The sequence below is a fragment of the Peromyscus maniculatus genome, chromosome 5, assembly GCF_049852395.1.
Source record: "Peromyscus maniculatus bairdii isolate BWxNUB_F1_BW_parent chromosome 5, HU_Pman_BW_mat_3.1, whole genome shotgun sequence".
NCBI lineage: Eukaryota > Metazoa > Chordata > Mammalia > Rodentia > Cricetidae > Peromyscus > Peromyscus maniculatus.
Genome location: NC_134856.1, coordinates 135,616,164 through 135,633,524, shown reverse-complemented (window position 1 = coordinate 135,633,524; position 17,361 = coordinate 135,616,164). Strand labels below are relative to the sequence as shown.

The 17,361-nt window shown below is 53.0% G+C and overlaps 2 protein-coding genes across 2 annotated transcripts; one reads left to right on the top strand and one right to left on the bottom strand.

Moving 5' to 3' along the window:
* Positions 1-896: 896 nt before the first annotated feature.
* Positions 897-4,776, bottom strand: LOC143273538 (uncharacterized). Its single transcript, XM_076573631.1, has 4 exons — positions 3,989-4,776; positions 2,652-2,774; positions 1,536-1,643; positions 897-1,022 (listed from the first exon to the last, which is right to left on the bottom strand). The coding sequence occupies exons 1-2, from the start codon at positions 4,774-4,776 to the stop codon at positions 2,744-2,746; spliced, it is 819 nt and encodes a 272-aa protein (XP_076429746.1). The 3' UTR covers positions 897-1,022; positions 1,536-1,643; positions 2,652-2,743.
* Gprin1 (G protein regulated inducer of neurite outgrowth 1) lies at positions 4,345-16,824 on the top strand. Its single transcript, XM_076573382.1, is given in 3 exon segments — positions 4,345-4,454; positions 13,786-13,903; positions 13,905-16,824. Coding segments are annotated over 2 exon segments (2,880 nt in total). The 5' UTR covers positions 4,345-4,454; positions 13,786-13,828; the 3' UTR covers positions 16,710-16,824.
* The last annotated feature ends 537 nt before the right edge of the window (positions 16,825-17,361 follow it).

Below are 17,361 nucleotides of genomic sequence, written 5' to 3'. Positions count from 1 at the left end.
CCTCTTCTGATGTGCAGGCAGAACATGCAGACAGAACTCTGTATATATATAATAAATAAATCTAAAAAAAGAAATAAGATGCGGCAACAACTATGGAAAACCTGGGGAGTACTACCATTGCCACCTGGGGTGGGCACAGTGCACAGGAGAGGCATGGAGCCTGAAGAAGTGTGCGGTCTTGATGAGCATGTAAACATGGGCTGCACATGTCTCCTTGAAGCACATGAACTGTGTTCAAAAATGATGCCCAAAGATGGGGCTGCATGTTCCTGCCTGCCATAATCCTAACACACACAGACACACACACACACACACACACACACACACACACACACACACACACCATCCCTGGAGGTTTTGATTGGTAAAAGCTGATGTTCAGCCTAGATCAGAACCAGTGTACTGGTGAAGGGACAGGAACTATGGATGTTACTAATTGGCAATCTCAAAGCTTTCCCAAAGCCTTTAGCTTCAAGCAAAACTGGAATGAGGTTATCTGGCTAGAGCCCAGGAGTGGGCGGTCCTGGGTGTGAAACACGATAGTGTTTGAAATAGACATGAACATGATATGGACATGACAGAGAGGGAGAACATGAGAGACACACTGTGATGCTTGTGAGCATGTGCATACAGACATTCAGAGTGGCATGGGGGCTGGCTGCTGTCTCTGCTTTGATATAGTCTGCTTGTCTCCATGGTGCCTGTTGCCACACACGCTGGCTCTCTTTTCAGAAAGTCACTGGGATTGTTTATTCCACCCCCGGCCTGGGCACCCGCCAAGGAGCTGCAGGCACTTGTTTATCTTCTGGTGCATACGAATGTGTATGGCTCCCCAGCGGCAGTCCAACCCGAGGTACAAGCACATGTACGAATACACATACACACATACCACATGGTGTGGGTGACCATGTAGGTTTATTATAAGGTGAGCCTAAGTTCCAGGCCTTGGGAGATTCTCCATAAAGGGACACATATAACTCTCCAGAAAGCTCCAAGTAGGCACATCATCCATCTGGCAACACCTAAAATTACAGAAAAGTAAGAGAGTCACTTGCCCTGGGTTTGGTGCCTTGCTTCACCCTATCCCCAGAATGAATTACTGGATGGTGGCTGGCCAGATTTGGGTCACTACCTACTCAATAGATGGGTCCAGAAGTAGCCCTCTAGGGAAAATGGGGGTACCACAATGAGAAAGGACATCTGTGTGAGACTTTCCATCAACAGTGGTGTTCTCCACAAAGGCTATACTATGCCGGTATGTGCGGACCTCTGGAAGCCTAGTGTTACATGTGGTGGCATGAGGTTCAGAGACCTTGAAGCTGGGACTGGCAATGCTAACAATGAGCACACAAGAGCTGCTTTCTTGCCCATTTCCTGTTCCTCATTTGCTCTAGCAAGTGTTTGGTTGTCCAGAAATTTTAAAATATGATTTTATTAACAAGTCCTGTTGGAACAAAAGCTGTTATAAGGCATGGCCGAGGACACATACAAAGAGGCCTTGACCATGACCTCATAGACACAGCCAGATTACTGACCTTACCCTTCAGATGCGCCCACCAAGAGGACTCTCAACAATCCACTGCCTGAGTCTTTGATATCAAAGAGAAGTACTCAGACTGCTGGAACCATTTTGGGTAGGATACCTAGGAAGAAACCACAGCACCATGAATAACCCAGGGACAGTCCCTAACCAAACATCTGTCAAGTGTTGTTATATGCATATGTTGCCCTTGGCCAGGGGAATTCTGAAGTGTACACTTACACCATTTTCTAAGACTTTGCTGCAGATCTAAGCTCCACTCATCCACTGTGGCAGCTCTTAGTAACCTTGTGTTGGCTGCCTCTGCTTCCCGGGTCACCTTCTCACTCCCCTGCTGGTGTCCTACCACCTCACAAATGAGCCACATGCCTTTCATATTCACCTCGGGCTCCTGGAGGCATCCCCAGGATCTGCATCTCGGCTTCTCCCTCCAGACTCCTGCCCCGCCCCCCGCTGGCATCTTTCCCTTCCCTTCTGCTCCGGCCCCTCCCATCTCCACCTCATCTGCCTCTGTGGAAGCTGTCACAGTCATTTGTGTTCCTTCTTCCTTTCTTTTTCCCCTTTTTATGACAGCATCTTAGGGACCCCAAGCTGACCATGAACTCCTGGTCCCCCCTTCCGTCCCCTGAGTGCTGGAATTACAGATCTGTGCCACCATACCTCTTCTCTTTCTCAGGGTGCAGACTTCCTGGGGAAGATGTCTCCTTGCTCACTGCCCTTCCTTCCTCCCATTTTCACAGCAGCCCGGTGTTCCTTGGGAGGTGCTAGGGTTCTCATGCTTGCCTGCTTGTTTAATGCCCTTCCTCCGTATGCTGACTCCCTCCCCACCCCCACGACTGCCAGCTCTCAGACAGTGTGCCTCCAACTGTGACAGCATTAGAGCTCAACCCTGGACTCATATCTTAGGGTGGTCATCCCACAAGCACTCCCTTTCCCCAACATGCATGCAGTATGTGTCCTCCATCCACAAGGTGGAACCTCAGAGGACCAGCAGGAGACTCTCTCAACATTCACCTCATGACCAAGGCCAGTCGATTGCCTTCAGTAGGTAAGAGTCACCCACTATCCATATGAACAAAGGCTTCCGGGTCCATTTATCATGAGTCCTCACCTGAAACACTGCCACAGCCCTCTCAATATACTTGGTTCTGCTCCAGCGTCATTCTGCCGAAATCAAAGCTGGTTCTCGCCACTTTCGGTGTCTCATGGACCTCCTAAGTCTCGGTTGCTTCCTCTGTGTCACAGAGCCAATAATGATCACCTTGAAGGCGAGGCCGGTGAGGAATGAAATGACGGATGCGGAACAGGGTTTGTAAATTCTGAAGCTAATTAAGTCCCCTCTTGAGCAGTCAGAGAACCATTTTCAGCACCAATAATATGAGAGAGCAGGTCTGTGTGCGCTGTCCGTGGTCCTGAAAACGGGCCCGCGCTCCGTATTTTGATGAAAAGGTCTGTATCATGAATTTCATTGTTTTGAGACTTTTGGAAACAGAGTCTCGCTGTTTTACTAGATCAGTCTTGCCCAGGCTGACCTGGTACTCACATTGTAGCCCAGACTGGTTCGGAACTCAGGGTTATCGACCTGCCTAAACTCCTGAGTGCTGGGTTAGACGCAGTGTCCCTAACCCTAGTTTTTCCTGTGGATTTTAAATCCTCACTTGCCATCTAGATTTTCTTATTATCTTAAGTTAAAGTGATCAGTTAATTAGTGGTTTCTAAGACATAAGCCCAAGTGTGAGGCTGCAAGAAGTGATCTGTATAAATTTGCAATCCCAATTCGACCTACTAAGGAACGGTGTGGCCACAACAAGAAACTTAGCTGTATTTGAAAAAATGTGGATAGAATATTTCCTTGGGCCGGGCAGCGGTGGCACTCGCCTTTAATCCCAGCACTCGGGAGGCAGAGCCAGGCGGATCTCTGTGAGTTCAAAGCCAGCCTGGTCTACAGAGCGAGATCTAGAACAGGCACCAAAACTACACAGAGAAACCCTTTCTCAAAAAACAAAACAAAAACAACAACAACAAAAAAAAAAAAAGAATATTCCCTTGCTCCTGAGTGACTGGTCATGAAAGTCATCTATAAATCAAATTTTAGCTCTGTGTCCCTGCCCAAGAGGTTCATTTGCCTTCGTTATTATTTTAGCAGGTGGCTTTCACAGTTCAGGCACAAGGATCTCTTATCACTTACAAGACAATCAGAGCTCTCATCTGAGAGAGGGAAGTGGGAGGGTCCCACTTCTCTGCTCAAAAATAGAGGGAAATGGGCAGTGAGTCCTCACGCCTTCTGCAGTTGACCCAAGTGGAAGCCCTGGACATCGACTCCAGGCACTTTCTTTTCTACGACCGCTCTGAGATTCAATGCTAGTCCCAGTTTACAGACCTAGAAACTGAGGCTCAAAGAGGTGAGATGAATTGTTGGAGGATATCCAGGAGGAGGACCGGGCTTACCCTGACCAGAGAGTGGGAGGATGCTGCCGGGAGGATTCAGGGAGCCTCCCAGCCCAGGGCGGCCACTCGCCGGAGCGTGGGCAGCAGCGAGACAAAGGGCCGGGGGCGGGGCGGAGGGGGCAGAGGCCGGAAGTGCGGCCGAGGGGGAAGCGGGAAATTTCCTCGCCTAGGCAGTTGGCAGATCGGGACGACCCGGGGTTCCGGTGCCGCCGCCGCCCGTGCACCCGCGTTGCTCCCGGCTGAGCAGCGGGTGGGCGCGCGGCCCCCGGGCCCGGGCGGCGTCTGCCGGCCCTCGCGCGCCCCCGCGGCGCCCCCTCCCGGCTCTCGAGTGCGCCCAGCGCGCATGCCCGGGGCGGGGCGCCCAGCCGACCAGGGACAGCGCGGAGTCGGGTCCGCCCGCCAGCGGGGCCGGGAGCACCGGGGTGGTCTGCGCGACGGGAATGGGAACTGCGAGAAATCGGCACCGGTAAGCGGTGGGCGCGCGTGGGGAGGCTGGGCGCGCGGGCTGGGGTCGCTGTCCAGGGTCCTGACCGCGAGGGGCTCGGGCTGCGGGGCGGGGGCGGCGGGGCGGGGCGCGGTGGGGCGGGGCCCCGGTGCACTGCCCCGGCCCGAGGTGCGGGCAGGCGGCCCCGCGTCCAGCCCCGCTGCCCACCGCTTTGTTCCGCACCGCGGTGCAGGAGGGGGCGATTCCCGCCACCGGGGGGAGGGGCTGCTCTCATTGATTCATCCCACCCGGCACACACCCAGTGTGGGACACACTCCGGGACGTGGTCACACACCGCGATCATGCCTGGAAACCTCATTTTTGGACGAGGCCACAGGTACACACACACACACACACACACACACACACACACACACAACCGTGACCCTTGGTCATTCCATCAGACTCACACATCCGGCCACCTGTACACCCACCCAATGCACCCAGTGGGGGCTGCGCACTCACAGCACCCATCCTGAATCAAGTCAGCAATACTCTAATCGACACCCAGCCACCCTGCTCCGGCCACCTTGTGCTTCTGCCCCTTCTGTACCCTACACCCTGGAGTAGGCTGTGACCCTTTTGCACACACTTGCTTTGTCTGTTAGCTTGCCGCTCTTCTTCAACCCACACTAGCACAAGTCTGCACACCCTTGAACGTCCATTCTTGCCCTTCTATGGATTAGCAGGTGGACAAATGGACAAATGGTCTGGGAAATGTTTCTCAAAGAAGGTCTTTTGTTATAGACTCCTTCGCCTGTGGTAGCAGGCAGGAGGCTTGTTGCTGTGAGGGCTCTAGATGAGGGGACAAGTGGCAGAGGACTGGGGTTTTCAGTCACACTCACAGGCATACACCAGCCTTTGTCAGTCTTGTTACCATAGCAGGAGATGTTTGCAGGTGCCTGGCAGCTCTGGCCCTGACTGGGGGTGTAGAAAAGACTCCAGACTGGGAAGAAATCCTAGAGGGAAAGAAAAAGCCAGGCTAGCCGTGTATCTCTGAATTCACAGGATTGCCCTGCCTGTGAGCCAAACACAAGGACCTATGCACACACTTAGGCTAGCTCTCCCAAGGTGAAACTGTAAGGCCATGTGATGTCAGATGCACACGCCCACAGGGTCCCAATGGCACCCACAAGGCATAAATGCACAGGCCATTCTATGAACACAGGGTATACAAATGCACACCAGGCTTTTCTTGACTAGGACACAGGAGCCAGGTCCTGGGCCCAGACTGGCCTGAGCTGGTACAGTCCTCCACAAACAGTGCACTTACTCATTTGCATACCAGATGAGTTGACCCATTCGCTTACATGGTCATTTCTGCCTACTGCCTATACTGGATCACACACACCTCCCTTACATCCCAGTATGCATCCATGTGTCCATAGGGTGTGCACGTCACCGAAGGTATGTGTGTGGATGCAGGGACACTGGCTTCCTCTACGCATACTTTCTGGTACTATTACCTGCGAAGCCCACAGGATTTGAAGAATCTTTGGTCTAGGCCAAAAAGAAAGGCGCTTTACGAGCCAGTGTTTGGACTGAGTTCAGATCTCCAGAACCCATTTAAAGCCAAATACAGTAGCGTGTGCACCTGTAATCCCAGCGTCCAACTGTGAGAGGGGAGAGAGGGGAACCCTAGAAGCCGAAGGGCCTGTTAGCCCGGTGTACAGCAAGAAGACCTTGGAAGTCAAAGACTGATACCTGAGGTTGTCCTCTGACTTCCACATGTGCAGGAGAATGCCCACATTCCCACATACACACAAAGATAAAGAAAAGAGCCTAGCACTAGTGTGTAGATGTTGATTGACAGACTGGGAAGAATCCAGGCTTTGAGCTCAGACACAACTAATTTTGAACCCCGGCCTTGCTCCCTCCAGGCTTTCCTCCTGACTTCAGTGTCTTCATCTATGGCACGAAATGATAAGGGTCCCCATTGTGAAATTGTTGTAAAGTCTACGCGATAAAATGAGCCTGAGGGTGCTGAGTCCAGGGCTGAGCATGCAGTGGGGTGGTAATGGAGGTGTTCTCTAGTGGTAGGGTGTGGGGAGGGGATGTGGGGCGCCAGGCCTCGGCTGCCTTAGAGTAGTAGCTGGAAGCTACTGAGACTTCCTCTCAAGCCAAGAAGAATCCCCCAGACCTGTGAGCAACAGACCCTTTGGAATTTGTCTCTGGGCCATTGGATTGGGAGATTGAGACTCCCAGAGTGGAAAAACCCACACAAAGCCACAGAACAAGTTAGTGACTAAGTTGCGGCTTGACCCATATCTAGCCAAGCTGTCCATCCCCTGTACTGGGCCCAGTCCCGTCTCAGAAGCCGAGAAGCTGGAGCTGGGAACTGAGATGCCAACCTCTTCCTGGGAGGCTTTGCAGAAGGGGCATACTAACATCTGGCCATGCCTGCCTGTCAGATTTGCCGCTTCATTCTTGGAGAATAGGAGCCTGTCACCTGCTCCATAAGCACTTGGGCAAAGTCCTGTCCTGCTTTTATTGGCATGTGAGCAAAGTGTCGAAACTCAGATGCTACAGGGCAGGAAGGCAACATACATGAGGATCTGATGATAAGAAAAAATCTGAAGGGGTTGGGGATTTTGCTCAGTGGTAGAGCCCTTGCCTAGCAAGCTCAAAGCCCTGGGTTCGATCCTCAGCTCTAGGGGAAAAATAAAATAAAAATATTTTTAAAAAATCTGAACTCAGTGATGAGTGGCCATGGACAGTTAGCCTCAGTGTCCAGGACACCGTCGGGAGGAGCGGGGATTGTGGCTACCTGCCTCCTTCAGGCCATGCTTCTCAGCTCCAGCTGGCTGTGGCTCTGCAGGAAGCATGCTCAGCTTGCCAAATTTTAGTTTGCCAGAATAACCCGGACATCTGATTTCCACATGAACTCTATCAATGTTTAGATGTTGATGACTTTGCTTCTTTGTTTTAACTTGACTTAAGGGGCTGGGGAGGCTTCATCCCATCCACCCACATAAAAGAGTCCTGGAGAGCCAGAGACAGGAAGGTCCCTGAGCCTCGCTGGCCAGCCAGCCTAGCCTAATGTGTGAGTCCCAGGTTCCAGTGAGAGACCCTGTCCCCAAAAAGAAGGTGGACAGCTCCTGAGAAATAAGATCCAAGGTTGACCTTTGGTACACACACACACACACACACACACACACACACACACACACACACACACACACTGACTTAAAAAAAAAAAATTTGTTAGCATTGTAGGCCAAACAAACATGTCCTAAAGCCAGATTTTTGCTGAATTTTGTCTCTGCTGCAACCATTTCAGACTCAGCCCCCCACCCCCGCCCCCTCCTGGGAGCACAGCTGGGCTCTGACAGGCTGAGTAGATAAAAACAGGTTTTCCATGTACACAGCCTGGCCCTAACGTGAGCAGAACCATGCACACCCCTCATCTACTCTAATTCTCACACCAGGCCTGGTGGGCAGGGAGGCAATGAGTCGTCTGGGGGAGGGGTCAGTGAGAAGGCCCTGCCTGAAGTCTCAGAGCTGCTGAGCTGACTGCACTCTCTGTCCAGGCCACACACAGGAGGCAGGAGCAGGTGTGGGGAGACCCTAGTGTGGGCTGTTACCAGTGTGAAATAGGAGGTGGGGGGGGCCAGGACACCCCTCCTTTAGCCTTTCCTGACCCTTGCGGGCTGCGCTTCCCTCCCTGGGTAATTGCTGGGCAGTTGTTAAATTCCTATGTTCCAAAGGAGGAAACAGGGAAGCCTGGCAAACAGACTTTGGTTCTCACTGGAATCCGGGTACTTTCTCTTGTTCATCTGCCCAGTCATTTGCTTCCCACAGCCCCAAAGACAAGATGGGTCACAAAATCGACCTGTACAATTGTTTTTTGTTTTGTTTTGTTTTGTTTTGTTTGTTTGTTTGTTTGCCGGGGGGGGGGGGGGGGAGGGGGGGAGCCTTCATGGCATGCAAAAAAAAAAAAAAAAAAGAGCCAATATTTAAAAAATATTTTTAAAAAATCCATATGTGTGACTTTGCTCAGTGAATTAAGGACCTAGCCACAAAACAGTCACACACACTTCCTGTTTAAAACACAGCAGTGTTTGCTCAGTACCCTTAGGATAAATCTCCACCACTCCCCCAAGGCTCTACACGGTTGGCCGCCACTGCCTCTCCCTCCCGCCCCCCTCCCTCTCTGACTCCAGCTCTGCTCCAGCCTCCTGGCCTTTTCATGGCTGCCTCAGATGTTGACCTCCTCAGAGGGGCCTTTCTTGACCATGTGTCCAGACCAGCTGCCCACTCCTTTGTCCTCACAGCATCTCATGTCATGACATCATTTCTTTACTACCGGCTTATGACTCCCCTCACTCTTTCCTGTATCGGAGGTCAGGGACCACGGAACACGTGGAATTTGTAAGTGTTGTGTTAGTGGGTGCCTTCTCATGTGCCAGAGTGGCCGGAACTGGGTGCTGTTACCTCTGTCTAGGGCCCAGCAGTCTCTATTTCTGTCACAATCACCGCCATGATTCCTTCCAGTCTCCTTCACTTGAGGGTATGGGGTCTCTTGCTTCGGGGTTTGGTCATCTCCCTTGCTCTATTCCAATATCACTGTCAGTGGGCAAAGTAGAAGACAGACCAGACCATCCATGCCATTCTCGTCTGATGCCTGTCTGATCCCTGCAGACTGGTGTTCTTCCACACCCTCACTTTTTATGCTGATGAAAACCAGATCCAAGAATTCAACCAGACCACTGTCCCACTTGACTCTTGCATTCACACCCCCAGAAATCAAAAAGGCACCCAGTCCAGCGCTTCAAAACTGAGAACCCTATAGTCCTCCACAAGACTGCCCTCCTGTGTGTCCATCCTTGTGATGACTACCATCATCCCAACCCTCGGACTCGAGATTTAGGGAATCCAGCGGTGAACAGTAACAGTTGAGACCCAGCAGGAACCTGAAGTCCAGTCAGGGACTCAGGTTAAACAGATACATGCCGAGTGACAGAGAGCTAGCTAGGGGAATAGGAGGGGGGCATGAGACTCCAGAGGAAGCTTGTAGGCAAAGGAGGCTTCCTGGAGGAGGGAACATTTAAGCTGAGAACTAAAACTTTAATAAGACACAGTCTGTCTAGGAGGGAAAGAGTCCCACAGCAGAGAGTGTGTGGAGGCTGAGACAGGAGGGCATGCCAAGCCACGGCTGTGCACAAAACAGTCGTGTGTGTGTGTGTGTGTGTGTGTGTGTGTGTGTGTGTGTGTGTGTGTGTTGCTTGGGTATGAGGAAGTAAATATATAGGGCTTAGAGGTGCATTAAGGAGATGTGCATTAAGGAGATGGGCACCCTCACACAGAGCCAGTGAAGGTTTCTTTTACTTTCCTGTTTTTCAAAAAGATGCAGCCATTCAAAATGGAGTGGGAGCCCCCATCACCTTCTAAAGTGCAGCACAAGGTGTTCCTCGCCTGTTTGTGGTGATGCTAGGATTAAGCGACCTACTGTGCTGCCTGTCCTACAGGCACAGAAAGCGTGCAATGGACCGCGATGACACTGACAATAAATGTCTGGGTCGCTGGTTTGGGGCATCTACATATGAAGCTGTTACTGTGATTTTATCTTGTGGTGCTGGGGATGGAACCCAGGGCCCTGCACATGCTAGGCAATCACTCTCCCACTGAAGCTGATAAGGGCTGGAGAGCTGGCTCACCAGTTAAGAATGCTTACTGCCCTCTTCATTTCCCAGCACCCATGCTACACCCACCTGAAATTCCAGCTCCAGGGGGATCTGAGGCCTCTGGCCTCCTCTGGCATCTGCACACATGTGCATATACCTATAGGCAGACCAACTCCTGCCTGTAATTTAAAATAAGCATTTTAATTGACTATAGACAGTATGCTATATCACCAGTAGCACCTGGAGTTTGCTGGGTTTCCTGGCTGCATCAAGAGGCCACGGGGAGTGACTGGCCCGTACTGTTTAGGACTGTGCTAAGTACACATCATGATATTTAAGCAACCACAAGATCGACAGCACATGTTTCTCAGCACACACATCCTCTGGTACAGCACACGCGCTGTGTTCACCTGCAACCCAGATTCAGACACCACAAAGAGACATACCAAAAAAGGGGGAAAAAAAAGACTCCAGCTCTTACTTTAAAGAGGCCATCACAATGAAAGTTTCATGAGATTTTATCCTGGAATTTTCTACCTATAAATAATCCCATGACACGTACATGGTTTCCCTTGGCCGCACGCTTAGAATCCTGGCACTTATGCTGTCCCTGTCCCTACGTGCCTTTGCTCGCTCGGTCTCTCCTGGGCATCTCTCCTCATCACTCTACATCACTTGTCTGTGTGGTGGTCCATGTGGATGTCTCACACATCCTCACTTCTGACTTTCTCCCCAACAGGTGTTCTCACGTGCCCTGATGTGCCGTCCTGTGTCTGCAGGAACATCCCCGGAAGGGGACCTGCTGGCTAAAGCACTGTGTGTCTTGTAAGCATATGTAGAGATAGACAGATACTCTTCCTGATAGATTACAACTGATTTCATTTCCTAACAAGACTAAAGAGTGCCAGGAAGTGGTGGCGCACGCCTTTAATCCCAGCATGAGGGAAGCAGAGGCAGGCAGATCTCTGTGAGTTCAAGGTCAGCCTGGACTACAGAGTGAGTTCCAGGAAAGGTGCCAAAGCTACACAGAGAAACCCTGTCTCAAAAAATAAACAACAATAACAAAAGACTAAGGAGAGTCTGGTCTAGAAGGAGCATCACTGGATGTCAGAAGGACCACTGGGTCTTTCACATGACTAAGATGTCTAGGAGGAGCATCACTGGATGTCAGAAGGACCACTGGGTCTTTCACATGACTAAGATGTATAGGAGGAGCATCACTGGATGTCAGAAGGACCACTGGGTCTTTCACATGACTAAGATGTATAGGAGGAGCATCACTGATGTCAGAAGGACCACTGGGTCTTTCACATGACTATGGACCCAGAATTTACTTCCCATGTCCATGCCAGTTGGACTGAACTCTGATGTGTGGATGAGAACAATGAAGTCCCCATGGCTTAGAAGTGTGTGGTGTGTGTGTGTGTGTGTGTGTGTGTGTGTGTGTGTGTGTGTGTGTTTTATGATTTGTTTTGAGACCAGGTCTTGCTATGTAGCCAAAGCCAACCTCAAATTCAAGCTCCTGCTTTTGTTGCCAAACACTGGGATTACAGATGTGCCACACCATGGAGCTAGCATTCAGTGAACACATATCTGACACACCAGACAGTAACAAGTATTCTGGATTTTAAAAATTCAGTAAAACAAAGTTGTGTGTGGTGCCTTTAATCCCAGCACTGAGGAGGGAAAGGCAGGCAGATTTCTGAGAATTTGAGGCCAGCCTGGTCTACATAGAGCATTCCAAGTCAGCCACACACAGTCTACACTGTGAGACTGTCTATATGGAGAATGACAGTCCGCAGTGGAGATGGCTGGTTTATACAGGATAGACCAGGAAAGACCTCAGAGGCACCTGGAGGGAAATGGCCAGTGGGAAGGCCCCGAGGGCATTGGGTGGGTATTTAAGGAATCATGAGGTAGCCCACAGACGCTAAGACCACACACAGAGAGGGGAGGAGAGGAGGAGGAAGGACCAAAGGAGACAACAGAACCCGCAATGCAGGATCTCGTGAGTCACTGTATTTTCTGCCTGTTTGCATCAGCTAGGGAGGTGCTGAGAGGTCTGAGCAGAAGGATGGGATCCGCTTGGGGGCTTAAGATTCCTCTGGCAGCTTTTAAGAATAAACTGGATGGGGAAGGAAAAGCAAGGGCAATCCAGGTGCGGAGTGGTGAATCCAAGTGTGGGGCCCAGGGTGGAAGCCAGAGTCTGCCTGTGTTTTAAAGGTGGATTCATCATATTTTGCCGATAGGTGGTTCATGGCATATGAAAGCCAAGAGAGACTCTAGTCCAGTGGTTCTCAGACTTCCTAATTCTGCGATCCTTTAATACAGCTCCTCATGTTGTGTGACCCCAACCATAACATTGTTTTTGTCGCTACTTCATAACTGTAATTTTGCTACTGTTATGAATCATAATGTAAATATCTGATATACAGAATAGCGGATATGTGACCTGAAGGGGTCGTGATCCCCTAGTTGAGAACCACTGCTCTAGAGATTCTGGCCTGATCATGGGTGAGATGGTCTGAGGACAAGTAAGAAGCAACCGCCAGTTTTGCTCATTCTGGCTGCTACATGAGTAATGGCAGTTTCTCCTAGGTCCATCTTCCTGCTGGACCCTCTTCCCAAATGCTCCCCAGGCACAACAGTTGCCCAGCGATGCCCACCCTACCAGGATTCTGCAGACCACTCCCACCATCACTCACTACAGCCACCAGTTCTTCAGACCTCATGTCTCCTCAAGGACCTTCAGGGTGCTGTCTCCCATCCTGTCTCCCTCCCTGTAGCTGCCCAGTGCCCATTGCAGAGAAGGGCTGTGAGAACGAGTGATGGTCACCTGAAGGAGAGGCTGACTGGCCTCCTCGTGGGTCTTGGCCAGCTCAGTCTCTCCTTTCAGCCCAACCACCACACCACCTCAGAGCAGTCTTTGAAAGCACATGACTGTGTCCTTTCCTTGATGGACCATTCACAGTCCCCTGCACAGACGTCAACTGGTGGCCTACAGACATGTTTTCTTTGGCCCACATAGTGTTTGGGGTTTTTATTTAAATCCTGAATTACTTAGCACATTTTATATCAAAGTCTGGATTTCTCATTTCCCTAAGGCACTAGAGCTAGAGAAGCCAGGTTTCGTTTCTCCAGGACACCATTTGGCCCCTCTTTGAGAGGCCATGTACTCTACAATTTGTCATGGTCACACTGCCCCCCCCCACTTGTTTTGTATACAACTTGCTTCCCTCATTTAAATGACTCACCTGGCCCAGGGACATCAAAGTTTTCAGCCACCGGCCTTGAAGACCCGTGCATCACTTTCGGAAGCCTGTTGCATGAGGTGAGGCTGGCACAGGAGGGAAATGGTAGTGAAGCTGAAAGATCAGATTGGAGCCAAGCTGTGAGGGGTCAGTTTGTCTGTCTGTCTGTCTGTTGAGGCTTAGTCTTACTATGTAGCCCATTTTGGCCTCAAACTAGAAATTCTCCTGCCTCAGTATCCCAAGTGCTGAGAGTACTGGCTTCTTAGATGATAGCTATTGGGTGTGATAATGCAGGAAGTGACAGGACTGAGTTTATGTTTTAGCTGAGACCTTGACAAGAGGACCAGACAGGGACAGAGAATCCGGTGAGGAGCCTGGATATGGCTGAGTGGTTCTGTGGAGTGCCTCTTAAGCCTGAGTCTGTTCTCTCTGTTTCAGAAGCACACAGCTGTCTTGAGCTCAGACATGGCTGTGAGGGTAGATGGTCAGTACTGAAGATCCAGCCTGGCTCCAGCTGCTTCAGAAGGACTCCAGCCCCCCAAGACCCTTCTGCTCCCCCACAGGATGGGAGCCTGGGCACTGGAGGCCCGGTCATGAGGGACTGCTGCTCTTCCCCAAAGGCTGTCCCTGCATCCCCAAGGCACACCCTTGACCAAAGCCTAGACATGGACTCCAGACACAGCAGTTCCAGTGGGGCTGGGGAAGGGGCCTCCTGCTCTGAGAGCCCCGCTGGGAGCTTAGCCTGCCCCTCTCCTACCTGCAACCCTCCCCCAGAGACAGTGAGAGTACATGGAGCCTTGATCTCAGGAGCCGCTGAAACGACTTTGTTAGGAAAGCCAGAGCCCACGTCCTCAGCAGAAGCTGCTCCTACAACCCCGGAGAACAGAAACCTTGTGTTCTTAGAAAAGATGGATTCTAACTCCTTGAAGCAGGCAGATTCTACTTCCACAGGAAAAGAAGAGGCTGGGGCCTTGAGGAAGGAAGAGTCCATGTTGACGGGAAAGGCAGAGCCTATAATCTGTGGAAAGGGGGAGCCTGGGACTGTTGGATGGATGGATTGTACACCTCCGAGGAAGGAGGATTCTGGGTCCTTAGGAAGAGTAGATCCAATGTGCTCCAGCAAGGTGGATACAGCATCTCCAGGAGGGGAAGATCCTGGGTCTTTAAGAAAAGGAGAGCCTGTATCCTCAGGCAAAGTGGATCCCAGAAAGGAGGACCCTGCCCATTCCAGAAGAGAGCAGCCTGGATCTACAGGAAAGGGAGATCTTATATCTTTGGGGAAAAAAGATATGGAAGCCCCGGAAAAAGCAGATCCTGCACCCACAAAACAGACAGATCCTGGGTTCTCAGGAAAGCTACCTCCAGGATCATCAAGCAAGATGGAACTTGTGTCCTCAGGAACAGTGGCTCCTGGGACCAAAAAGGTGAATCCTGTGTGCCTGGGGACGGTGGACCCTGCAGCTGTGGGAAATACAGAAACTTTGTCCTCAGCAAAAGAGGGCCCTTCTCGGTTTCTTGGAAAGATAGACCCGGCGTCCTCAGGAGAGGGTGGGTCTGCGTCTGTGAGAATGACAGAAACAGTATCTGCGGGACAGCCAGCAAAGACAGACCCCACATCTGTGAACAGTACAGGACCTTCAGGCAGTGTGGACCCAGTTTCCTTAAGAAATGTGGAACTTGTCTCCCCAGTGAAACCAGAACTGTTGTCTTCTGGGCAGGCAGAACGTGTGTCATTGATAAAGACAGAAACCCTATCCTCAGGAAGAGAAGACCTCAAGTCCTCCAGAAGAGTGGATCACACATCTGTCACAGGAAACATGAAAACATCTCAAAAAGGGAATCCCGAGTCTTCAGGAAAGACAGACCCCCCATCTTCAAGTTCAGGAGATGCCAAGTCTCTGGGGACATGGGGGTCCCTGTCTGCAGAGAAAGCTGAGGCAGTGACGGAGGGGAAAGGGGGCCCACGGGCCTTGGAGAAGGCAAGTCCCACAGCCTCAGAGAAGGCTGATCCCCTCGCTTTCAGCAAGGTGGGCCCTGCAAGCCAGGGAAGGGCAGAGACTGTTCCCTCTGAAGAAGTGGGCGCCACAACTTTAGGAAACGTAGTCCCAACGGCTTCAGGAAAACTAGCTTTGGTGTCCCCAGGGAAGGTGGATCTCATGGCCTCGGAAAGAGCAGAAGGCATTCCAGAGGTAAAGGCTCCGGAAAAGAGGAATCCTGTGAACTCCACCAGGGACTCAGGGAATGCTGAGCCCAAGTCTGGGGTCAAGGTGGTAACCCAGCTTCCGGATGCCACATCCCCGGGAAAGGTGGAGGCTCCGTCTTTGCAAAAAGAGCAGCCACAAGTGTCTGGGAAGATGGATCCCTCAGGAAAAGTCGACCCCACTGCGTCTGTGGAGCCTGTGTCCCTGGGGAAGGCTGACTCCGTGTCTCCGTCTCCTAGAAAAGCAGAGTCTGAAACCTCGGCAGAGACTACCCCTCTGTCTCTGGAGAAGGCCAAGTCCTCTTTCAGGCAATCAGATGGCACAGCCTGCAGCTCAGCCCAGCCTCTGGGAGATGCCAGGAGCAGCGGGGCCCTGCCAGAGCCACAGCCCTCTGCCAGCACCAGCCAGAAAGACCTAGCGGCAGCTGCGGCTCCGAAGAGCCCCCGCGCGGAGGGCACAGCGCCCCCGCCAGGGCCACGGACTCGCGACAACTTCACCAAGGCGCCGTCGTGGGACGCGGGAGCGCCACCGCCCCGCGAGGACGCGGGCACGCAGGCCGGCGCCCAGGCCTGCGTCTCGGTGGCGGTGAGCCCCATGTCTCCGCAGGACGGCGCGGGCGGCCCGGCCTTCAGCTTCCAGGCGGCATCGCGCGCGCCCAGCCCCTCGGCCAGGCCGCCGTCGCGCCGGGACGCGGGCCTGCAGGTGTCGCTGGGAGCCGCCGAGACACGCTCGGTGGCCACCGGCCCCATGACTCCGCAGGCCGCCGCGCCGCCCGCCGCGCCGCCCGTCTTCCCCGAGGTGCGGGTCCGGCCCGGCTCGGTGTTGGCGGCCGCCATGGCACCCCAGGAGGCGGCCGAGCCGGTGCGCGAAGTGAGCTGGGACGAGAAGGGCATGACGTGGGAGGTGTACGGTGCCTCCATGGAAGTGGAGGTGCTGGGCATGGCCATCCAGAAGCATCTGGAGCGCCAGATCGAGGAGCACGGCCGCCAAGGGGCGCCGGCGCCGCCGCCCGCCGTCCGTGCGGGCCCAGGCCGTGCAGGCTCCGTGCGCACCGCCCCTACCGAGGGCGCCGCCAAGCGTCCGCCCGGCCTCTTCCGCGCGCTGCTGCAGAGTGTGCGGCGGCCGCGGTGCTGCTCGCGGGCGGGTCCCACCGCCGAATGATCGCACCGCCGAGTGATCGGTCCACATTTTGTAGGCCCGGGTTTCCAACCTTCTCAGGCTCCCTTCTTGATATCAAGCCCTTGAAAGCTACGCCCCACCCCCAGCCCCGTGTGCGTCAGGCCTCCGAGGAGTGGGCTGCTTTTAGGGGCTTCATTCCAGTCCCTCCCTTCCCGAACACTGACGAAACCCCCTTACCCAGTCCCTTTGTGGCCGTGCGCCCCACACATCCAGCCCTGACAACCCCACCCCGGTACCCTCCCTCACGGCGGTCCGCTCCACTCCCTCAGGTCGTACTGAGGGAGTGCAGGTGCCTGCTCCCATCCCTCCACCCTCGAGCTGAGGCAGGCTCCTGAGATGGCCGAACTGGTGCTTAGAGGCCTCCCCCAGGTCCCCACAACCGGGAAAGATTGCATGCAGATCTCTAGGTGTTCTTCCATGTGTGCCAGGATTGATGTGAGGCCACTAGAAAGGCAGACTCTGAATGGGAGGCCGGGGGTGGGGGTGGGGCAGGGAGTCTCTGAGCAGTGAGGGGTCTCCACATGGTGCTGGCCCCATGGCCAGGGTGTCTCTTGCATGCTGTTGGTAGTCCTACCCCCATTCCCGTCTCCCCCCACCCAGCCCTGTGCCCCAACCCTATTTCCTCTCCTACCCA